This window comes from Rhineura floridana, chromosome 8 (genome assembly GCF_030035675.1).
Source record: "Rhineura floridana isolate rRhiFlo1 chromosome 8, rRhiFlo1.hap2, whole genome shotgun sequence".
Taxonomy (NCBI): Eukaryota; Metazoa; Chordata; class Lepidosauria; order Squamata; family Rhineuridae; genus Rhineura; species Rhineura floridana.
Genome location: NC_084487.1, coordinates 76,584,011 through 76,609,648, shown reverse-complemented (window position 1 = coordinate 76,609,648; position 25,638 = coordinate 76,584,011). Strand labels below are relative to the sequence as shown.

Genomic DNA, 25,638 nt, shown 5'->3' with positions numbered 1-25,638 from the left:
GTAAATAATAAATATATTTGATAGTCATGCTTTTATATAAATATTTCTTCATTTATCATATTTTTGGTTTTTGGTTAGGAATCCTGACTGGTTGTGAGATGCTTAGTTTTCTGCCTTACTCATAGGAATCTTGTTGTGGTTGGTATGGTATTACATTTAGGAAAGTGTTACTGCCTTTTGTGTTGTTTTTTTCCTATTTGCATTTCACTTATCTTTAACCTCACTCGGTTACAGCCATAGAAGCAACAGCAGCATATGCAAGATAATGAACTCCCGTTAGTGATAAGAACAAGAATTTATAATTATTATTTCAATTAAAACAAGAGGCTTATCAATACTTTGAAGAGGACCAGATATTTATTTTCTTTCTGAGCCCAGGACTGGGTCTTTTATGATGCCCGGGGGGGGGGAAGCAGGAGAGTAGTCAATAAGACAGACATCCTGGCATTGGTAATCTAATTAGCAAGGTATGTGTGGGGTTGTTGCACACTTCCAGGCCCAGTTTCATTTTGAGTATGGAGGTGGAACCTGTGTAGATGTGGTTGATCAAAGGGAGAAGAAATTTTGAGTTAAGCAAAGCTCTGCTTTTATAAAACCTAAGAAACATACAGATACTTTGAATGTCTGAGTGCCTGCACCAGTGGAATACTGGAGGAACTTGTAAAGCTTGCTGCAACAGTATTTACAACTGAGCATGTTGTGTGAAAGACTCCTTTTCCTAACATTTTGGCTTCTTGTTTTTCTCCACCCACCACATCTTTGAAATATATTGTATATGGTTAACCGTACTGCTGCCCTGACTTACTTTATGTTTGTTGCTATTTTGTGTTTTTATTATGTTTTTATATTGATTGTGTATTTTTATTGTTTTTATTATATTTGTAAGCTGTCCTAGCTCTGTTTTTAACAGCAAAAGGGCAGGATATAAATTCTCTTAATCAATAAATAAATACTCCATAGTGTTGGAAAATAGGAATCTAGGCATTTAAGGCTAAAAATGTTGCTTTAAAAAAAAAGATTTCTCACATCTTTCCCCAGTTTTTGGTGGTAATTCCTAGGCACAAAAACAAAACAACTGGACAATCCAAATATTAATATGCAAATAATTTGCATAATATGCAAATTAACCTGCCCGGATTTGTGGAACTGGAATATGGCAACCCTACTCTTAACGCTTTTCCTTTATCTGGAGCAGAGCTTGGAAAAGTTACTTTTTTGAACTACAACTCCCATCAGCTCAATCCAGTGGCCATGCTGGCTGGGGCTGATGGGAGTTGTAGTTCAAAAAAGTAACTTTTCCAAGCTCTGATCTGGAGGAAGAACAACATTGGTGCCATTCAGTCTTCACCCTGTTCTAGTGTTCAAAAGAATCTAGCCTGCTCCAAATGTAAAACTTACAAGCCAGTATTACAAATCTATATCTATTATGAAAATATAGGAGTTTCTAGACATCTACACAGAAATGCAGGAATTTCTACACATCAACACAGAAAATACAAGAATGTTAAGGATATGACCAATTTTTGTACAGCATCAGATGCCATAATATTTACTGTATAAAATTAGAACTGCCTTGCTGGACCAGCCCAAAGGTCTAACTAGCCCAGCATTCTGCTTCTAGCAGTGCTCAGTTGGTAATACTAACAGGTCGTGATGGAGACATCTATCTCTTCTTAACAAGAAAGCCTTCCTTTTTTCCCCTTTTGCCTATTGACTAATAAGCTACTGAGAGTTCTAATTCTCCATGAATTTGCCTAACGTTGTTTGAGTAACCAAGCTAAATCCCGTCACCAAACCTTATAGGAATTTATGGATGGTATCTAATGAAGTTATGCTAAAAGTAGATCCAATGAAATCAATGGATTATTAGCTTAAATACCATTTATTTTGATGGGTCTTCTCTGAGTAGGGCTTATTTATTAGATTTTCTTTACCCACCATAAAGTCCCAGAGAGGGCTCTAACATTAAAAAAATATACAATTTAAAGAATAAAACCACTCACCCATACAAAACAATCATCAAAATAAACTCCTGGTAAGTCATAAAAATACTTTTCAGCTGTCAAAGGCCAGGATAAAGAAGTACTTCTTTAGCATATGATGAAAGCTGAATAATGTTGATGCTAGATGCACCTCTATGGGTAGGGAGTTCCACAACTTTGGAGCTAGCTATACAAAGAAAGCCCTCTCCCAAGCTGCTGTTCCCTGAACTTCTAAGAAGGCCTCTTCTGAAAATCTTAACACCCAGGGTGGTCTGTTGGAATGGAGGCAGCCTTTCAGATATTTGGTGTCCAAGTCACACAGGACTTAAAACCCATGAGAGCACCTTAAATTGGGTTCGGAAATAAACTGGCAACCAGTGCAGCTGCCTTAAGATTGGAGTTACGTGTGTTCTAAATGTCACCCCAGCCAGTAGTCTGACAGCTGCATTCTGGACCAGTTGAGGCTTCTGAATAGTTTTCAAGAGCAGCACCACACGAAGTGCATTAAAATAGAACAACCTGTGGGTTATCAGAACATGGAGTACAATTGTCAAATCATCTCTGTTCAAAAGGCGTCATAGCTGGTAAGCTACCTGGAGCTCGAAATAAGCACTCCTAGCCACCAAAGCCACTTGGGCCTACATTGGCAGCCTTGGTTCCAGGAGTACCCACAAGCTAGTCACCTGCTTCTTCCAAGAGAGTGCAAGCTCAGGCAGAACAGGTTGCCTCCCCATCTTTTGGACCAGATAACTTGGAACACATAACATTCCTTTTTTTGAGGGGGGGGACCTCTGCCTCAGTTTATTAGCCCACATCCAGTCCATCACAGTCTCCAAGCACTGGTCTAGCTCCTGGGATGTTTCTCCTGATTCAGTTGGGGAGGTGGGCATCACCCACATATTTGTGACACTTCACTCCGAATCTCCTGAGGACAGCTCCCTCTCAGCTTCATATACATGTAAAATAGCATAGGAAACAAGATGGATATCTATGAGACACCACAGGATAAGTTCCCATGGTGCTGAACAATGGTCCCCCCTGACTGCACTCTGAAAACAGCCCAAACATAGGAGTGGCACAACTGTAATGCAGTGCCCCCGATCCTCATCTGACGGAATCGCTTTCCAGGAGGATGCCATGGTCAATGGTATCAAAGAGGTTAAGGAGAATAAGCAGGGTTGTATTCTTGTCTCTTTCCTGACAAATGGTATTAGGATGACCAAGGCAGTTGCAGTATCATGCCCGGACCTGACCCCAGACTGCAAAGGATCCAGATAATCAGTTTCCTCCAAACATGCCTGGAGTTGGGCTACCATTACCTCTTTGAGCAACTTACCCCAAAGGGGGATATTTACCACTAGGAAGTAGCTGTTAAATCCCCACACAGCCATGAAGCTCACTGGGTGACCTTGGGCCAGTCACTGCCTCTCATCCTCAGAGGAAAGCAATGGTAAACCCCCTCTGAATACCGCTTACCATGAAAACCCTATTCATAGGGTCGCCATAAGTTGGGATCGACTTGAAGGCAGTCCATTTCCATTTTCAAGAAGAGGGACACCACCACTTCAAGGCAGATGGTACCTCCCTCTCCTCCAGTAAAGCATTAATCACTCCATGGCCCCACACAGCCATCCCCACACAGCTAGCTTTAATAAACGAAGATGAACAAAGTCGAGAAGTTAAGGGGTCAGTTGCACCCCTGTAAGCTGCTTGTCCACAGCCCCAGATCACAACCGAAACAGATTCAGTACAGCTGGAACTGACAATGTTCTGGACACCTCCAGAGAACTTGCTCCAACTGTGGCATAAAATTCTGTCCAAATCCAAATGATTTTATCCCTAAAGTGCCTAGCAAAATTGTCAAAGCAAGCTGCTGAAGGAATCAGAGCACTGCTATCCTGGTCAAATGCCGAAAGCCCATTCACCACTCAGAAGACCTCTGCCAGATGGCTACTTGCAGATGCAATGCCAACACTGCCACATGGTAGGTGCAATCATTCACTCTCAAGTGCATTTGATCAGGTTCAGATTGGAATTTACACCATCTGCCCTCCAGCCATTGACCTTACTGTTACATCACACGCAGGTCGCTGGAGTACCAAGGTGACCTGCATGCTCCACATGACTGGTGAAGAAACTCAGGAGCTATTCTGTTGATGGCCCTACATGTCTCACAATTCCATAGATCAGTCGAATGCTTCCCTATGCATTTTTTAAATATTTTATTATTTGGAATTTTGTTTTTGCCCATTCTAAGTTGCCTAGATGACTGAATTATAGGGAAGCAAACAAACAAGCCTTGAATTTCACTCACGTTTCCTATGTGCTGATTCAACATACCTATTCACTGGTAACTAAATGCCCGCAGGTAATCTATATTCATGCCAACATAGCAGGGACGAAGCACTGAATAGAAAAGCTGCAGGAGACACCAGCCACCCTTTTTAGCAAATGATAGTGGGAAATAAATGGAGACTTGCTTCTAACTTTCTCTCATAGTAATGCCTGTACAGCTACTACAATTGATCCATTATAAAAGATATGCTCCCTCACTTCTTTGTGAGGCAGGTGAATGCTGCATCCCCCTTTAGCAGTGGGAATAAGATGGCCAACAATGGTTTATGGGTGAAAACAGGCCACAGCTTTATTGATTAAAGCCAGTAAGCAGGGTTGGCATGACAGTAGGGCAAGGATCCACTTCCATTTCGGCAGCCCATGCCAAAGGAATGCCAAGTCATCCAACAAGTAGTTGGGAATCACCCTTAGGAGTTAGCCAGCATTAGGGTGGGATGGAGGCCCAAGGTGCCTGTGACCCTACTGACCAAACAGTGGGGGAGTTGTAAGCTGGATGAGATGGTACCCTTTCCAAGCTAGGGGCGCAGCCAGCACATATATCACTAGGCCCCTTATGGGTGTCCTCCTTATGTTTGATCCTCCCAATACCATTTCTGCCTAAGTTGTGACAGAAGCATAAAAACGCCTAACAACAGTTCCATGACACACTAAAACTGAGGGATGGTGGATGGTAAAAGCAAGCACACAAAGAATGAGGCTGGCATCTGGCAGACCGAGGCCTTTTATAGGCCTGAGCCTGTTTCTGCCCCTCTGTAGATCTCACAATCGTCCAGGATCCCAGGCTGATCCTGGGAGAGCTGACATGGACAGGAGAATGGCATTACCCCTTCCGTCACTGTCTGGGGCCACGCTCCACCCCACAGATGCCCCCCCTGCCAAGGGTGCAAGTCTCACCTTATCCTCCAAAGTCCTTAAGCAGCACAACTCTCTTGTTTATGTACCAGTTCAGAATCCAAATGCACTTTCTTTATTACAAGAAAGAAGACAGGACAGAAATGAAACAAGGAAAGCTGCAGAGCATCTTGTGGAATAGCCAAGAGCAGACCCACAAAGATGAGGGAGCGAAATCCAATTGTAGCTGACAACAGTAGACATGAAGGAATTCTTGTTGCTTTTGTACCTTGCAATGCATTTTAATAAGGTGGTGATGGCAAAGGAGGCCTGAACACTGTTTGAAATGAAATTACAGACATCTCTCTAGATGTATCCAGTACAAAAAAGAGAGAAACTCAAAGGAAGACCAAGCAAGTGCTTTAAAACAGAAAGGGTGCATTTAGGAGCAGAAGAAAGAGGTTTCAGTGCACCTTATTTCTATCTATCCATCTATTTATCTATTTCTAGAAAATCTGAGGAAGGGCATCCTTTCAAGATCCATTTGTTTTTTATTTTTCTGGGCAGACAGAAAGAGAGCCAGTATGGTGTAGTGGTTAAGGTGTTGGACTAGGACCTGGGAGACCAGGGTTCAAATCCCCACACAGCCATGAAACTCACTGGGTGACCTTGGGCCAGTCACTGCCTCTTAGCCTCAGAGGAAGGCAATGGTAAACCCCCTCTGAATACCACTTACCATGAAAACCCTATTCATAGGGTCGCCATAAGTCGGAATCTACTTGAAGGCAGTCCATCCCCCCCCCCAAAGAAAGTGCTTCAATTCTTGAATTACAAAGACTGGCTAAACAAGACTTTATTTAGTTGCTGGCAGAGCAAGAGGAAGCAAAGCTGAGAACAAACCAATTAAGTAACATGCAGAGTTAGGGAATGGCTATTCTCCATGCTCTTGCTTCAGCATTATTACTGTCAAGGATACTGACATTGAACAAGCAAGCCAGGGCAGCAGTGTCCCCAGGATTCAAGGCTCCAAAAGCTGGTATATTTCAGTGTGCCAACAAAACAACATACAATCTGAGTATATCTTGTGAAATCCCCAGCAATGTCATACAGGATGCCAGCCTGGGCAGTACACTTGGGTTCAGGTGATGCAGCTATATTATTATTATTATTATTAGTAGTAGTAGTAGTAGTAGTAGTAGTAGTAGTAGTAGTAGTAGTAGTCCAGGGTGGCAAACAAAAGCACTAAAAACACTTTAAAACATTATAAAAACAGACTTTAAAATATATTTTAAAATATTTAAAAACATTTTTAAAAAGCTTTAAAAACATCTTTAAAAAAAGTTTTAAAATATATTTAAAAAGGTATAAAAACATATTAAAAAGCAATTCCAACACAGACTGGGATAAGTTCTCCACTTTAAAGGCTTGTTGAAAGAGGAACGTCTTCAGTAGGCACCGAAAAGATAACAGAGATGGCACCTGTCCAATATTTAAGGGAGGAAAGTCCAAAGGGTAGGTGCCACTATACTAAAGGTCCATTTCCTATGGTGTGCAGAACGGACCTCCTGATAAGATGGTATCTGCAGGAGGCCCTCACCTGCAGAGCAAAGTGATCACCTCGGTATATAAGGGATAAGACGGTTTTTCACGTATCCTGGTCCTGAGCTGTATAGGGCTTTGAACACCAAAACCAGAACCTTGAACTTGACCTGGTAGCAAATGGGCAGCCAGTGCACTTCTTTCAGCAGCAGGGTGACATGTTGGCGATACCCTGCCCCAGTGAGCAGTCTTGCCACCCCATTTTGCACCAGCTGCAGCTTCTGGACCAGCATCAAAGACAGCCCCACATAGAGCACATTACAGTAATCCAGCCTTGAGGTGGTCAGGCTATCCCAGCCCAGAAACAGCTGCAGCTGTCTTACAAGCCGAAGCTGGTAAAAGGCACTCCTAGATACTGAGGTCACCTGGGCCTCTAGCAGCAAAGATGAATCCAGGAGCACCCCCAGACTACGAACCTGCTCTTTCAAAGGGAGTACGACCCCATCCTAATCAGGCAACTGACCAATTATCTGAACTTGGGAACCAACAACGCACAGTGCCTCCGTCTTGCTAGGATTCAGACTCAGTTTATTGGCCCTCATCCAGCCCACCACTGAGTCCAGGCAGCGGTCCAGGGCTTGCCGCCCCCCCCCGATCAGATGTTATAGAGAAACAGAGCTGGGTATCATCAGCATACTGCTGACAACTCGCTCCAAATCTCCTGATGACCATTCCCAAGGGCTTCATATAGATGTTAAACAGCATGGGGGACAAGAAGATACCCTGCTGCACCCCAAAGCACAACTGCCAGGGGGCCAAAAGATAATCACCCAATACTATTCTCTGAAAAAGGCCCTGGAAATAGGATCGGAACCACTGTAAAACAGTGCCGCTGATACCCATCCCAACAAGTCAGCCCAGAAGGATACAATGGTCGATGGTATCAAAAGCCGCTGAGAGATCAAGTAAGAATAACAGGGTTGCACTCCCCCTGTCCTTCTCCTGATAAAGGTCATCCATCAGGGTGACCAAGGCCGATTCAGTCCCATAACAAGACCTGAATCCAGACTGGAATGGGTCAATCTAATCTGTTTCATCCATGAGTACTTGCAATTGCTGCGCCACAACCCTCTCAATCACATTACTTAAGGGGGTATTTGCAACCGGTCGGTAACTGTCACAAACCAATGGGTCCAGGTTGAGCTTTTTCAGGAGCGGTTGGATCACCGCCTCTTTCAGGGCAGCTGGAACCACTCCCTCCCGCAACAATGCATTGACCATACCCTGGCTCCACTTGGTCAAACTCCCTCTGCAAGCTTCAATAAGCCAAGAAGGGCAAGGGTTGAGAGGACACATTGTTGGTCACATCATCACAAGCACCTCATCCATGTCATCAGACCGCATCAAATGTAACCATTCCCAAGAAGGTGCAGCAGACGTTGCACTGGACAGTTCACTGAGGACTACAGTAGATGTGGATGGGGCATCAAGATTACTATGGAGGCAAGCAACTTTACCCTCTAAGCGCCTTGCAAAAAGTCTACAGTGGACCTCCGAAGGGTCTAAAACTCCATTTCCTGGAGTTGATTTCAACAGACCCCTGACAATACGGGAATACTAGATAGCTACTTCAGGATGCGATGGTGGCAGAGAAGTGGGCCTCCTTCGCTGTTCTCAGTGCCACACAGTAGGCATGGTTATGATGTTTTACTCGTGCCCGATCAGCCTCACAGTACGTCTTTTGCCACTTGCGCTCCAGCTGTCATCCAGCCTGTTTCATTGCCCTTAGCTTACTGGTGTACCAAGGTGCAAACCACGCTCCACAATGCAAGAAAGCATGCTTGGGGGCAACCATGTCAATAGCCCGACGTGCCTTGCTGTTCCACACTGTGACAAGGGCAGGGTCACTTGCTTTATCTACTGGGAACTCCCCCAGGGCATTCAGGAATCCTGTGGATTCCATTAGTCTCCGGGGGCAGACGATCTTAATCAGTCCACCAGCTCTGCAGGAGAGGATTGGAACCACAAGTCTAAACTTCACCAGGAAGTGGTATGACCATGATAATGGAGTGACATCCACCACCCCCATCTCCAGACCACCCCTTCCCCCATCTGGAGCAAAAACCAAGTTGAGTGTGTGCCCTGCCCTATGCATCGGGGTAGTGACAACTTGAGACAGCCCCATGGTCATCATGGAGGCCATGAAGTCTCAAGCTGGAACACTAGAGGCAGCCTCCATATGGACATTGAAATCACCCAGGACTATCGTTCTGGGCTCCTTCAATACCACAGCAGAGATGGCCTCCACCAGCTCAGTCAGAGAAGGTCCCAGGCAGCAGGGTGGACGGTACATCAGCAGCAACCCAAGTTTACTATCTCCTTGGCTCAATGCCAGGTGCATGCCCTCACAGCCAGCTCCAAGACGGAGAGGTTTCCTGGTGACAGAGATGGAAGTTCTGTAGACCACAGCAACTCATCCTCCCCATCCATGCAGCCTTTGATGGTATTGCATTGAGTATCCAGGTGGGCAAAGTTGGGTCAGATCAACTCCTCCCAGCTCACCCACCTAGGTCTCGGTAATGCACACCAAATCGGCATCTTCATCCACAATCAAATCATGGATATGATCTTATTGTGTACCAATCTGGCATTAAACAACCCACACAGGCCAGGGCACAGCAGATGAGCAACGAGGAACCCATCCATGAGAGGAGTGGCAGCAAGGAACAAGGCGTAGATAGCCTTGCCCTCGTCTTCTATGGTAGGTCACCACCTCTCTATGGCTATACTTCCCTCTATCCGTGATCACTGAAATTGGGGTGGCATCACCAATGGTCCTCCTTACTAAGATTCCTCCTAAACACCTGATATGAACCCAACAAGAGCCCACCAAAAAAACCTACCTGAACCAGTTATCCCAGTAGACCTCAGAGATCTGGGAACAGTCAGACCCACTCAATATCTTTCACACAGGGCACATTTACTCTCCCATATATCAGACCCAGAGAGGGCCAGCCTTCTGCCAGTTGCAGACTCTCATTTTGAAGGCATCTGGCAACTTTCTCCTATCATTCAGTTCACTGCACAGGCTCTCACCCTGCACAGGAAATACATATGCCCTATACACCCTCCCCACTTCCAATCTCCTCTAGATTGGTTTAAAAAAGAGAAAGAAATAGAAGGAGCTAATGCCCTCAACCCTCAGGACTCCCTAAAGGGCTCCCCAAAGGGCAACCCCCAAGGGCAGCCAGGCTTTTATGCCTCCTGACCGACCAAAGAGCTGATGCAAGAGGCTGCAAGATTAACTGCAGCCTCTCTCTGGGGCAAGATCAGGCAGGAGCTCCCAGTCCTTGCAGCATTTACCAGGGACTTCAGCTGTCTCAAGAAACATCAACCCAGAGGAGCAAGCAGCAAGCACCCAGATGCTCAGATACTCACTCCCAGGGCAGGACTTCTCCAGTCACCCAGTGCTGCAGCTGTTCTATATGGGCCAGCTCTGTGCAAAAGACACACTTCCAGACAGAAGAGTCAACACAAGAGTATCCTTACATCTTTTGTGTGACATAGGAAGTGTCCTCTAGAGCAAAGCCAGACCAACATTCTCCAATTCAGTCTTCTTTGTCTTTCTCCTTGATCAAATATTTGCACATGCACTTTCTTCGCCCAGGATTGTGGGTTGGGTTTTTTTTTTCTTTCTTTCTTTTTAAAGCCTGAGTTTGTGCAACAGCACCTTTGTTCACACATACTAACACACACACCAAAACACAATTGCTCCAGTTAACCAGATAAAGAGAGAAAGACCTCCAACCAGGATCCTGAAGAGCTTTGCTCAGAAATGAAACTTGTAGCTTCTGTTTGTGTTACTTGTATAGGTGAACAGGTACAAAAATTATTATTTTTTAAAAGGTCCCATTAACAAAAAGGTGTTATATCAATAGCTAGGAACAGGAAATATAAAATTACACTTTAGAATGTTTCACAGGACCATGCACTACTACTTTAATGAAATAAATTAAGCTGACAGAAGCCAAGACCATCCAGCTGGCTTCATAGCTGTTTGGGGATAAAAACCAGAGTTTCCCAAGAAAGAACACACATAAAAACATAAGAGCCTGCTGGATCAGGCCAGTGACCCAACTAGCCAAGCATCATGTTTTCATAGTGACCACCCTTTTTCCTCACTCTAGCTATGACACCACGCAGGCTTCCTGTGTGCGAAGTTATATTGTGAGGTTATATAAATATCAATTAGAAGTATTGAGACACCAATTAAAAGTGCTTATTTTCAAGGTTCCCTACGTGTGGTAATGTGGGAGGGCAATCACACACTAAAAACATCTGTGGAGGTTTTTTAAAAAAACTGATCTCTATTAATAAGGCAGTGCAAACATTCAAAAAAGAATTTTATATTTGCTATTTCTTCCTTCATACTTATTGGGCGACTGTTGGACTCTGCTTTGTCTCCAGCTTGTTCTGCCCCAATGACTCTGTTCCTCTGGCTTGTGTGCACTTAGGGAAAGAAGAGCCATTTGTCATTGCCAGGAGATGTGCTGTACACAGCAGGTCAGATCTTCTCCCCTGCTGTTCCTGCAGCTAGAGCTGCAAATCTTGAAAAGATGCAGAACATGCATGTTGTGAATGGCCATTTATCATCACAGAAATGTGCTCTAAACAGAATCCATGGAGCTATACTTTACTGGAACACACAGAATCGGGAATAAAAAAGGAATAGTGAGAAGGAGTTTTGTTAAATATGACTCCCCCTCTCTCTTCTGTATCTTTCTGTTGTCAGTAGCTAACAATGATACTGACAACTGTGCTAACAGTTACACAAAAGTTGTATCTTTCTTTTTCTTAAAAGAAGTCCTAAGCTGTCTCCATAATCATTAAATTTTAAAAATAAAATAGATATAGATATCATATTCTCAAAGGGGGAAGGTTTATTTAACTATGCAACTGAGAAATGATCTCCCAAAATCATGATTTTTGCTGAAGTTGAAAAGTTTCACTAGACAAAAACACCCACTACATATACACAATTGTCAATGGGAGCTTGTCTAAATTACATGAATTAGGAAACAAGATGTAACTGAGCAGGTGAAAGCATAAAGCAGGCTAACTGCCAATTACTCTTTGTACCCTGGAGTCAGACTGTTAGGGAAGACCACTTATCTGAATAAGACTAATAAGAGCAAGCTAATTAGATCCACTGGTGCTGGCTGGCAGATAAATCCAAGTCTGGGAAAGGGACACTGCCACTTTAAATACTGCCTTGGGATGTGTAGCAAAGCTAATGAGGACTGTCAGTTGGGCCTTTTTTATTAGGCGGCTCTCTGGAGGATAACGCCTAAGGTTTTGGTAACAGGGCTTCTGTGGTTGATTCAATAAATCAATTTATATTAAAGGGGAGGGGAGGAGGCAGTGCAGGTCTGGTGTTGCTTCATAAAACATTCTGTGGCATTTCTCAATCTACTTATCCCCTTCTCTGTCAGACTGCATGGCCAGGCTGTCAAATGACATTGAGCAGAACAATAAAGAAGAAGAAGAGAGTGCCCACAGCTACAATATTTGTTGAACACAACATGCAAGTTACACAAAGGAAAGCATACATTAGTTACTGTATTGAGTGGGATCCCCCGAGAATTTTTTATTTTTTTATCCAATTGCATATTTTAAAAAACAGTTTTGAAGCTATTTGCAAGAAAAAAAGCAAAAGGTCTTCCCAGACAAAATTAGAAAACACACAAAAAAACCAGGAAAAATATTAGAATGTCGTCGTTTTTGTTGAAATATTCAAGAAACTTGAATACCTGTTCTATCAGGAAGTAAGAGCAATGCAACTAGACTAGCATCATTCCATGAAAGTAAAAACACTGCAAGCTTTCCTTCCCCAAGGCCCTCAGACTCTAGCCTCTGGTTCAGAAAGAAGCTCTCTCACACACATATAGATTCATTATGCCTGTTGGTGGCTAATTGCAACAAAGCCTTACAGAACACAGATCTACCAACAGCAAAGCCATTAGGGACAACCAACCAGCATGGACTGGCCCATCTGACTCCTACCAACTACATCGTGACTTGGGCTTTTAACCCTTCGCCTGTAGCAGGACCACACAATAGGAAAGCTTTTTGTGCTCCAAAGAGGATCTCTTTGGATTCATGACATTTATTTTGTTTTGGCCAAAAAAGGAAATTATAAGGCAAAGCACAATGGCATAAAGAGCGATGAGACAGCTAGTCAAGGCAAAACAATGTATCACAACAAGGTCTTTCCTTAATACAGAAAATGAAGCTGTGCCCAAGCAGTGGAAATTGCTCGAGGTACTTCCTTGGTTCCCCAATTATCCTATAGCTGCTGCTGCTGCATTCACTATGACCACTAGCAGCTTGTTGCCGTTCCAAATGAAAGGTGAAAGGTACAAGACTATTTCACAGCCCCTATGTGTAAAGAAACTGTCAGGTTTCTTTAAAAATATTAAAATGACCAAAAAGTTCAGAAAAAGCACAAGGTTTAATCTGCATGAGAATGTATCACCTTGGAATACATGCAGATTACATGCTTAGAACTACACCTCAACATACTAAGTTTGCTGCACATGAAAAGCTAGCACATCAGGGAGAACCATGTGTAGCTTTCAGTGTACAAGTAGCAACTGATGTGGGAGAGAAGTCAAACACATAATCTCCCATCTTTATTCTGAAGTGGCACAATCTTATGAGGATAGGAGCATGCCTTTTCACAATATTTCACGTTGCTCCTAGGTCAATGGCTGGAAAGATTTAAGTGGCTCACCAGAAAAAGAAGAAGTCCACACCAGAGGCAACATCCCCTGCTACCTGATCCTTCTAGCTGGAGATGCCAGGAGTTGAACCTGGGACATTCTACATGCAAATCTTGTGATCTACCATAGAGCTATGGCTTAGATCTTAGGAACTGCAAGGCATAGCCTGAGAGATGCTGGCAGAGTTTATACACTCCAATTTCTGGACTAACTTGCGCCTCTGAGAAATTCTTCAATTGTTCAGGACAATAAAATAAAAGGAAAAGGATGGTGGCAAGACAAGCAGGGTACTTACAGTGATGGCGACCTTTCCTCTGTTACCAACACCGTTGGAAATATCTAAAAAGGTAAAGGTAAAGGTGTCCCCGCACTTATAGTGTGAGTAGTTTCCGACTCTTAGGGTGACGTCTTAGGGTGGGATTGCCAGTTCCTTCCCCGACCTTTCTTTACCCCCCAGCATATGCCGGGTACTCATTTTACTGACCACGGATGGATGGAAGGCTGAGTGGACCTCAACCCCTTTTACCGGAGATTCAACTTCCTCCTTCCGTTGGAATCGAACTCTGGCCGTGAGCAGAGCTTTTGGCTGCGTTACCGCCGCTTACCACTCTGCGCCACGGAGGATCTTTTGCGCCACAGAGGAAATATCTACTAGCGGTCAAAAGGTCTACCATGTTATCCTCCCCCTTCACTCTTGCCCACTCCTTTCAACTGCTATGGGAAGCATTTGTACCTCTTAGAACCTTAACACAACATTTGCTATTGAGTTTGTTATTGCTAAGAGTGAGAGTGGGAGAGAATACACAGTTGTTGCATGACATTCACGGATGGCATTAACTGGACCCAGCAACGGACTCTTAGTAGTTCCAGGGCAAGGTAGAAGTAGTAACTGTCACAGCAACAAAGGCAAACAAAATCAGTAGCAGCAACCACAATAGGAGCTGCCTATGTTCTGGGCCTCTGCTGGGGCAAACCCTTGGATCTTATCTTAAAAAAAAAATCCTGTTGTGATGCTATCAGCGGGTCCCACGGAAACACTGAGCTTTGTGGAGCCAAATGCCTCCATTTCTGTAACTAAATGAGGTCTCTCTATTCCCAGGGGTTTGTAAAAAAGCACTGTCTGTCAATAAACCCCTATTGTGCAATACACATGCTTACACTACGGTAATGAATGACTAAATCTGTGGCTCTTGTTGTTTTCTAAAGTGTGCTTTCCAATGCTTAAAACAGGGAGGTGTATTCTTACCAGCCAGTCATGCTGAAGTCTCTGTAAAGCATTCTTTTTCCAACTTCCTTGCGCTGAACTCTCCTTGGAAACTCCAAGTGTGTAAACTCATTTCCCAGCAAGTGTGGCTGCATAAATGCCTACAGGTTTAAAAAGAAAAGAGGACAATGACAATACAATCATCCTGGGAGCTCTTGCATTTTTAACTATCACAATTTTCAAACAATGCTGCTCTTCCACCACTGTATGATTTGGACCTCAATCCATTTTGCTCCTGGAGCTGCACACAGACTACTGAGAACACACTTGCCTTATATCTTGTCAACACCGTCGGCTTTTCTAAACCATATTGACCAATTTTGTTGTGAAAAGGGATGTCTAGATTCAGTCCAGTTTGAGCCCATCAAACCCAACTGGCTCAGCCATCTGTTCTGCACATGGAGCTGTTCCACAATGGAACACAGCATATGCAGGCACAGGCTACTAGATGCCAAGGTGGTTATTTTTATTTTACATTACTGTAAACCCAGTCTGTGCATGTGGTACCCTCTTTATATGAGGATGCGATGCCATCCAGAATAAACCACAGATATGTCACTTCTTCAAATTTAGTGCTGTATCACTAGATAGAAAAGCTCAAACTCATGGTATTTGAGCTTGTCTTAACTCAAGTATCCTCGGCAGAAAAAACTAAGCAAATTAAGTTATTTGCATACTTGCCAGAGGATCAGTACATTCACTGAAATAATGGACAGCACATTCCTGCTTGAAGCAAACCAAACAAAATTTCCCAGGGAACTGCTAACTTATCATCATCATCAGAAGTTTAATCTCTCTTGCCTTTCTGGGGAAGGTTCTATTTTATCTCAGCCAACCAAGGCAGTTAAGTTTTCCTGATCTTCAAAAACAGCTGCTGTACTTAAAGCAAACCTAAAGAGCTATTTTGTAGTAGTATTTTAAAACCAATGCTATGTATGTTTTAACTTTTGTACATTTTGATACTTATATAGATAACTTTAATTTTTAAAAGGTTTGCTAATTTACCAAACGATTGTAATAGAAGTTCATAATAAATTTGAAGCAGCTAGGTAAGGTTTCTAACAGGGAAAGAAATGTAAATAAAAAAAAGAAAACATGCAAGAAGTAAAAAACTAAGACTCCATTGGAACAAGAGTCTATATTATTGGCACATACGTGATAATAAGCAAAGAATGTGGCATTGTTGGAGCCTTGCCACCATTTGGATAAGCCTTTCCAATAGTTGAACAGGACTGGACAGACAGAGGTACCCATGGGGGGAAAAAACACAAGAAAGGATGCATGGGTCCCAGGAAAGAAAGAGGCAAAGGCCAAAAGAGACAACAGGGCAAGGAAAGCGAGTGCCTTGGGGGGAAAAGGGAAGGGAATGTCCAATGGAATAACTAGAGAAAAAAAGTCAGTTTCAATTTTCTTTACCCATATTTTCAATATACAAAATCAAAAGATTTTCATTATATAAAGCTGTCTTGTGGCAGTTAGGTGTACTGCCGCAACCATGGAAATCATTGCTATGAAGCAAAGTGACCATCAAAGGGATGGCTCACATTTGAATGTTCTCTATGCAAATGCACCCCTACACTTGGGTCAAGAATACTGCATGAAGAATTGTAATGTCTAAACTAGCCCTGTAGTACACAGGCTCACTGCATTTTTGCTAAATATTATGGGTCACTCAACAATGATTGAGAATATTAAACCAAGGGGTGGTAAATATCCCTGATAATCCAGAAAAAGTGAACCATCCTAAAGTAAGATGTGCAAGGGCTCAAAAGTCACACTTTTGGGGCTCCCTCCTAACGCTGAGGAACAGACCCAGACTTACAAGAACATAAAAGCAGCCCAACTTGATCAAACCAAAAGGTCCATCTAGTCCATCAAGTCTTAGGGCAACAGCCATTACCTGCTGTTGTTGCCCAGCATCTGGTATACAGAAGCATACTGACCTGTAATCTGCAGGTTTCACATAGTCACTAATAAATTTATGTAGAGATGTACCACATAATTACATTGTGGACAGTTCTCTTCCTCCTCCCTTCCCTTGGAAGTTTCCATCAGTGTGTGTGACCTTCCTGGGCCCTCTGGACAATCCCCCTACACTTTCTACTTAGCTTGGCATGCCAGGTGGCCACTGGTACACTGGATTAGATGAGGGTCACAATTATTCCAGCTTTATCATTGGCACTGTAACTCAGTAGTAGGCCACATGCAAAAGGTTCTATTTTGCAGTTTCCTATATAAAAATAGTTTATGAATAGGAATCCTTTCACATGGCTATAAAACACAGTGTCAAGGTAAAGCAAGAACTCTAGAGCTGATTCTCATTCATTTAAAAAGAACAAACACTGAATTCTCCAGGAACAGAAACCTAGGATGAGATTCTTGACAATTCAGCCTGCAACTTTTTATGACAGCAGTGAACTATTTTCTTTATGTTAAGCGCACTTAGTATTCCATACTTTGTTTAACAAACTTTAAAATTAACGTAGGTTGGGTGCACAATGGAAAACCTTCTGGAAATGAGTTAGATGGCTTAGAGCACAAGAAAGCCACTTCTGAATTTGGGGTTATTGCCATCTAATTTTGGTAAAATATATGAATTTTTTTCTTCAAGTTACATAGGTACTATAGAAGGGCTTATTTGAGATTCCTCTTGATTTTGCCAACATGGTAGACAAGGGTGTCTGTCCTGTAACAACTAAACTATCCTTTCCATTTGTGGACAGCCTTAATGCTTTTATATATAATTAGCACCAGCAATATGCATGTTTTCTTTAGGAACTGCTAAATGGAGAAAGTGAAAAGAAAGTATTCAGGGAGTCCTCTTAGCAGATTTTGTAAAAATTTGGATGTGCACAAAATCATTTTTATTTTTTAAATATTTATATCCCACCTTTCCATTTATAAATCTTCTAGATGATTAGCAATAAATATTAAAATAACAAACAAACAAGTCTTGACCTCTTTTGCTTCAATAGGAAACAAAGAAAAAAGAAAATAATCAGTTCAATTTATTTTGCACAGCAGATTTTTACTCCCAACTAACTGCTTATAGTACACAAAACCAGACTAAACATTTGTCTTCCTTGCAAACCAAGGAATTCTGTTGATACTGAAGCAATTGTAGAGAATACTTGGCAGGAGAGGTGTGTGAGGCTACATTCAGATGTGGGTTTTATTATGTTATGTTTTCCTGATTATAATGCTAACACTTCTTTCCTGATTTCTGATGCTCCTTTCACACTACATATTGCATTATAGAACTGTGTTTTTTCCATCAATATAGAGTAATACCTCAGTTAACAAATCCTCTAGGAAAGAGGACAAAGACTGTTTTGGGGGTGGGGCGGGGGGTGCACACTCTGACACAGAATGTTGCTCCTTGTCTACTGGATTGCAGCTGCTGCAGGCAGCGCTTACACACATGGGCAGAGCTTGGAAGATTACTTTTAAAAAGTAATAAATTACAATTACTGTTACATGGCCCCAAAGAGTAATTACAATTGATCTGAAAGGAACTGATTACTTTACCGTTACTCAAAAGTAATCACTACAATTACACTTAAGTTGCTTTTTAAAAAAAAACAGAGTGCCTACAAGGTGCTGGCTTTGGCTGCTGCACATCTGAGTAGCCTGAAACATTAAAAATAAATTCACACACACAGAGGGTAGGTTTTTTTTAATCCATAAAATTAACAGAATAGTATAACAGCACCTCACACCCACCCGCCCCCACCCTTACCCCAGCAATGGTGATACCCCAGCACACGTATACTTTTTCACTAGGAATCAAATTTTACACTTGAAATGCTGCTTACACAATATATTTCTGTATGTCTCATCCTTCCTCAAAGAGCTCAGACAAGGAATTTCTTTTTACAGTCATTACATTGCCACCAATACTGAACAGGCGTTCTATTGCTGCGCTTGAAGTCATGCCTGTGTTGTGCTGCAAAAAACACCACAGCACCTCTTTCAACTAAAAAACATTTTTATCAATATGACAATCCCCTATCATCAAAGAAAAATGCAAACTTTAGTACTTTACTATATATGCATGATTAAATTGTTGGAAGCAGAATGTAAGGAACATAATGTAGGTAAACAAAAATTGCACATATCAAAAGTAAGCCACCAGAATAAATGTTATCCCTTCTCCTACAATTAAAAATATAGTCTTGTAGACATTTAAAAGAGGATTAGACAAATTCATGGAAGATAAAGGTATCAGCAGCACCTAGCAATGATGGCTATGTTCTACTCACACTGTCAAGAGACAGTATGCTTCTGAATATCAGTTGCTGGGAATACAAGTGAGGAGAGTGGTGCTCGTGCACTCAGGTCCTGCTTGTGGCCTTCACTTTAGGGCATCTGATTAGCCGCTGCAAGAACAGAATGCTGGACTAGGTGGGCCACTGGCTGGATCCAGCAGGCTCTTCTTATGTTCTTGTATGTATTGCAACAAACAACAAAAGTTACTTGTGGGGCCTTTCAGACCACGTATAGCCAATGTGGTGCCCTCCAGATGTTGTAGGACTACAATTTCCATCATCCCTGATAACTGGTTATGTTGTCCGAGACTGATGGGACTTGTAGTCCAACAACATCTGGAGAACACTATGTTAACAATCTAATTAGATTAATACAACTCTCTTCCCACCTACCCACCTGTTTCAAATATGTCCGGAAAAGTATGTCTCTTAAATTCTATGTCTGACAGTGCGTTCCTTTCAGAGGTAAAAATTAATTTGCAATCCTATATACTTATCCATTTAACTCAATGAGGTTTAATTCAGAGTAATATCTAGGACTAGACTCCACCAGACTACATTTGAGGGGCTATACTTTATTAATGCTGTACCAACTACAACTACCAACTGCTGTTTATGTACATATATTGTCTCAACCTAAGCTACTTCACAGGGTAGTTGCAAAGAAACTGGGGAAGGGAATGGCAATGGTCATGGCATTCACAAATCAAAAGTAATTCTGGGGAGGGAGGCACACACAAGTAACGATGTCTGACAGACAGAATGTTAATATCTACGCATTGTTCCTCACTCCCACTCCTCTCATGAATGGGTTCCTCGTTGCTCATCTGCTATGCCCACTGGCCTGTGTGTGTTGTTGTTTAATGCCAGATCAGTACACAATAACACCACCCTCATCCATGATTTGATTGTGGATGAAGATGCCGATTTGGTGTGCATTACCGAGACCTGGGTGGGTGAGCTGGGAGGAGTTGATCTGACCCAGCTTTGCCCACCTGGATATTTGGTGCAACACCAGCACAGGCTGCATGGATGGGGAAGAGTTGCTGTGGTCTACAGAACTTCCATCTCTGTCACCAGGAAACCCCTCTGTCTTGGAGCTGGCTGTGAGACGTGCACCTGGTGTCAGACCAAGCAGACAGTACACTAGGGTCGCTGCTGGTGTAACATCCACCCTGCTGCCCAGCAGCTTCTCTGACTGAGCTAGTGGAGGCCATCTCAGCTGTGGTGTTGGAGGAGCCAGAATGATAATCCTGGGTGATTTCAATGTTCATGCTGAGGCTGCCTCTAGTGTTCCGGCTCAGGACTTCAGGGCCTCCATGACAATCATGGGGCTATCTCAAGTTGTTACCAACCCGATGTATAGGGCAGGGCACACCCTTGACTTGGTTTTTGCCCCAGATGGAGGAAGGGGTGGTCTAGAGATAGGGGGAGTGGATGTCACCTCATTCTCATGGTCATACCACTTCCTGGTGAAGTTTAAACTTACGGCTTCAATCCTCACCTGTAGGGGTGGTGGAAAGATTGAGATAGTTCACCCCTGGACACTAATGGAATCCACTGGATTCCTGAATGCCTGGGGGAGTTCCCAGTAGATAGAACAGGTGACCCTGTTGACGGCCTTATCATGCTATGGTACAGCGAGGCACATCGGGCTCTTGACATGGTTGTCCCTGAGCACCCTCTCCGGCATTGTGGAGCCCAGTTTCCACTTTGGTACACCAATGAGCTAAGGACAATGAAACAGGCTGGACGATGGCTAGAGAGCAAGGGGTGAAAGACGTGCTGTGAGGCTGATAAAACATCATAACCGTGCCTACTGTGTGGAGGTGAGGGCAGCGAAAAAGGCCCACTTCTCTGCCACCACAGCATCCTCAAGTAGCCATTCAATGGAACTTTTTCATATTGTCAGGGGACTGTTGACATCAACTCCAGAAAATGGAGTTTTAGACCCTTTGGAAGCCCACTGCGAATTGTTTGCAAGCCACTTTGAGGGTAAAGTTGCTTGCCTCTGTAGCAATCTTGATGCCCCATCCACATCTACTGTAGTCCTCTGTGAGGTGTCCAGTGCAACATCTGCTGCAACTTCTTGGGATCGGTTTCACTTGATGAGGCCTAATGACGTGGACAAGGTGCTTGTGATGATGCCGCCAGCAATGTGTCCTCTTGACCCTTTGCCCTTCTTGGCTTATTAAAGCTTGCCGAAGGAGTTTGACCAAGTGGATCCAGGGTATGGTCAACACATTGTTCTGGGAGGGAGTGGTTCCAGCTGCCCTGAAAGAGGCACTGATTTCACCGCTCCTGAAAAACCCCACCATGGACCCATGGGTTTGTGACAATTACCATCCAATCGCAAACACCCCTTCTTAGCGAAGGTGACTGAGAGGGTTGTGGCACAGCAATTACAAATACTCTTGGATGAAACAGATTACATTGACCCATTCCAGTCTGGATTCAGGTCTTGTTATGGGATTGAATCAGCCTTGGTCGCCTTGAGGGATGACCTTTATTGGGAGAAGGACAGGGGGAGTGCGACCCTGTTATTCTTACTTGATCTCTTAGGGGCTTTTGATACCATTGACCATGGTATCCTTCTGGGCCAACTTGGTGGGATGGGTATCGGAGGCACTGTTTTACAATGGTTCCGATCCTATCTCCAGGGTCATTTTCAGATAATAGTATTGGGTGATTGCCTTTTGGCCCCCCGGCAGTTGTGCTCTGGGGTGCCACAGGGTAATATCTTGTCCCTCATGCTGTTTAACATCCATGTGAAGCCCTTGGGAGCGGTCATCAGGAGATTTGGGGAGAGGTGTCAGTAGTACGCTGATGATAAACAGTTCTATTTCTCTGTAACATCTGAATCAGGAGAGGCCTTGAAAGCCCTGGACCACTGCCTGGAGTCGGTGGTGGGCTGGATGAGGGCCTATAAACTGAGTTTGAATCCTAGCAAGACGGAAACGCTGTGGGTTGTTGGTTCCCGAGTTTGGATAATCGGTCAGTTGCCTGCTTTGGATGGGGTCGTACTCCCTTTGAAAGAGCAGGTCCGTGGTCTGGGGTTACTCCTGGATTCATCTTTGTCACTAGAGGCCCAGGTGATCTCAGGGGTTAAGGGTGCCCTTTATCAGCTTCGGCTATTAAGACAGCTGCAGCCGTTTCTTGATCGGGATAGCCTGACCACCGTTGTCCATGCACTGGTAACATCCAGGCTGGATTACTGTAATGTGCTCTATGTGGGGCTGTCCTTGATGTTGGTCTGGAAGTTGCAGCTGGTGCAAAATGCGGCGGCAAGACTGCTCACTGGGGCAGGGTATCACCAACATATCACCCCGCTGCTGAAAGAATTGCACTGGCTACCTATTAGCTACCAGGCTAAGTTCAAGGTTCTAGTTTTGGTGGCCCTATACAGCTTGGGACCAAGATACCTGAAAGACCATCTTACCCCTTATATACCCAGCAGATCACTACGTTCTGCAGGTGAGGGCCTCCTGCAGATACCATCTTATCAGGAGGTCTGTTCTGCACACCATAGGAAATGGACCTTTAGTGTAGTGGCACCTACCCTTTGGACTTTCCTCCCTTAAATATTAGACAGGCGCCATCTCTGTTATCTTTTTGGTACCTACTGAAGACCTTGTTACGAGGCAGAGCCATGGAGCCTGCTAAACTACAATTCCCACCCCACACCTAATGGTATGGCTGGTTATGCTTTCCCAAGAGGTTTTGTGCGAAGAGTAACAAGGGCAGAAATTAAGATACAAAACTAAAGCTACAGCATAAATGTTCTGCATAAATGTTATCTTGTTCTTTGGCAAATTTTCCTCACCTACAGTGAATCCCATTGTTTGTTAGCAGCCTTAGTTTTCAGGGTCAGTTAGCGATACACACACACATACACAACATCACCAGAGTTCCTACCCCCCTTGGCAGGAGGGGGAGAGAGGAAAAAGTATTTTAAAAACCGAGGCTTGAAGGTAGAAAAAAAGAGAAAGAGGAAGGGGGGTTGAGGAACATCACAGCTCCCACACACGTGTACGACGCTCTCAAGGAACTGATCAAGGACTGCAGGGACAGAACCGGTGACACTCTGGGTCTCAGTGCAAAACCTTGAGACCAAGAGATTCCTTCCTGGTTTTGGATCAGAGCTCTTCCACATAGCTTCAGCTGTATTCAACCACCCACTCCGGGCATAGGATAGGTAATCTCTCCTACCTTTCACCTCTTATAGTAATAGGGTCCTTTGATTTCTTTAGTTTAAAGTTATGAACAGGTTAGGATATTAATGATTAATGCTGCCACGCACCCAAGTAATTCTGTAATGCTTTTCGACTCTTTCTCTCAATAAAAGAAAGCTTTGCTTTATTTTGGTTTGGACCTGCATTTCTTGCGTTAAATAGATACACCATTTAGGCACATTTCAGGGCAAAGTGCTTGTTTTATCACTAGCAAAAGATCCCCTCCTCTCAAGGAGGTGTGTTTCATGGGACATGAGGGTGGCAAATTCACACACTCAGGTTCCCAAGAGCACATGTTGTAACAACCTTCCTCTTTCAACAAGGCTTTTAAGTGGAGAACTTATCCCAGTTTGTGTCTGTGTTGAAATTGCTTTTTGAGATGCTTTTAAACCTTTTTAAAATATGTTTTTTAAACTTAAAAAAAAATGTTTTTAACGATTGTTTTAATAAGTTTTTAAGGATGGTTTTGTTTTAATATATTTTAAAGGCTTTTTCTATGATGTTTTAAAGTGTTTTTGTGCTTTTGTTGGCTGCCCTGGGCTCCTACTGGGAGGAAGGGCGGGATTTAAATTTAATAAATAATAATAATAATAATAATAATAATAAGTGACGCTTTCCCCGTAATTGTATTTCCATAGTAGAAAAGGCTTACCCCATTTAATTTCTACCTGCCCCACAGCTGCTGAATGCACAAGAGCCTGATCTCCTGCCATGCCAACCCTCAACCATGCAAAGAAATCAAGTTAAAAAAAAATCCACAGAATTCGGGATTTTTTTAAAAAAATAGGAACATCTATAACTGTATGAAATATGACATTCTCAGGCAAAAAGAAGTGATGAGACAGTAGACATAAAAAACCCAAAGCCTTGACAAACAGCAACAAAAATATTCTGAGCATCAGCATTTTCACATTTTAACTGTTTTAATTATTTTTGCTTATTTACTGCCGCGAACCAGTCCCTAACTCTCAGCCTAACCTACCTCATGTGGCTGTTGTGAAGATACAGAAGGCAGAATTAAAATGGCTGCAAAAGGATACTAAGGCTGCAAGCCAATACATGTCTACTCAGAAGTAAGCTCTACTGGGTTTAATAGGACTTACTCCAAGGTAAGTGTGTACTCCAACACACGCTTATCTGGGAGTAAGTACCATTAAACCCAAAGGAACTTACTTATGAGTAGACATGTATCTGATTCCAGGTTAGTCCTTGTATTATAGGTATCAAATTTTACTTGCCTTAACCAGATTGATGCATCTTTGTACTAAACTGTCTTATTTGCTCTCTCTTCCTCTTCCCCACAAATTAGTACAGCTTCAAGGCTTCAACCAGTCCTTATCTCACCTAATTAGTACAATCCTATACCCAATTTGATTTACCTAGGAGTAAGCTCCATTAAACAAAAAGAGACTTACTTCTGAGTAGATGTATATATTGTAGTTTAAGTTAACTATACAATGATTTTTAACAGGTGCCTGGACAAGTGCCTGTTTGGAACTCTTTGCATTTGTCATGGGGAGGGGAATTTTTTAATTTGCACCAAAGAACTTCCAGGAAATACCTTCCTCAGAAGACGAAGGTGCATCCTGGTTGTTAGGAAGGAAGGAAGGAAGGAAGGAAGGAAAACTGGAAGCAGCAGCTCTTTAGGACACTGGCTGCTTGCTGCTGCAACTTCTGCCTGCCCCTTGCTCGCCTCAAAGCCAAGGCTGTAAGAAGGCTTTTGGCTCTGGTCCTTGCTCTCTCAGCAACCCTGCTACTTCTGGGCGGCTAGCTAGTGTGGTGCTTGAGTGTATAGAGAGGAGAACTGTGCTCAAAGCTTTTTCAGTGTTTCCCAAACTTTTTTATTTTTTTGTTGCTGGACTATAGTTCCAATCCAATCCAATCCGGTTTTATTACGGCCAAAGGCCAGTATAAAAGTAAAACAAACATCATAAACGATTATTAAAAGAGGGACATATTCAAGTCAAAAATTAATCAGGAATTAGCTTCCAGATCTATATAAAATATTGATTATTCATTCGTCATTCATTATTATTTGTTACAGTAATAGACTGAATATTATAGGAATACAGATCATAATATTAATATAGGATAGGAACATATTAGTTAAAATTTCTAAAACTCATCCCAACATATTTAAGAGTAAACAAGGAGAGCCAGAAAGAACTCAATTTCAAGAGTCATTTACCCGATTCCTCCTAAGTAGAATAGCAATTGCGCAAAATTTAGCAACTTTCTCTGTAATTAATTGTTGGTGATCTCCCAGTAGGTATTCCAAACACTTATCCTCACTTCTACCAGGTATGAGGTCTAGGATAGGTTTAATTATTTGATTTCTGAGATCATGGTAGTAAGGGCAACGTAGTAAGACATGGGCAATAGTTT

At 42.9% G+C, this 25,638-nt stretch overlaps 1 protein-coding gene across 4 annotated transcripts in view; it reads right to left on the bottom strand.

Moving 5' to 3' along the window:
* PPM1H (protein phosphatase, Mg2+/Mn2+ dependent 1H) overlaps positions 1–25,638 on the bottom strand; it is a 152,897-nt gene that overhangs the window by 35,004 nt on the left and 92,255 nt on the right. For all 4 annotated transcript variants that reach the window (XM_061639856.1, XM_061639855.1, XM_061639853.1 and 1 more), the window contains exon 6: positions 14,736–14,854. In XM_061639856.1, the coding sequence (XP_061495840.1) occupies positions 14,736–14,854 (119 nt within the window). The remainder of the gene's footprint in view (positions 1–14,735; positions 14,855–25,638) is intronic.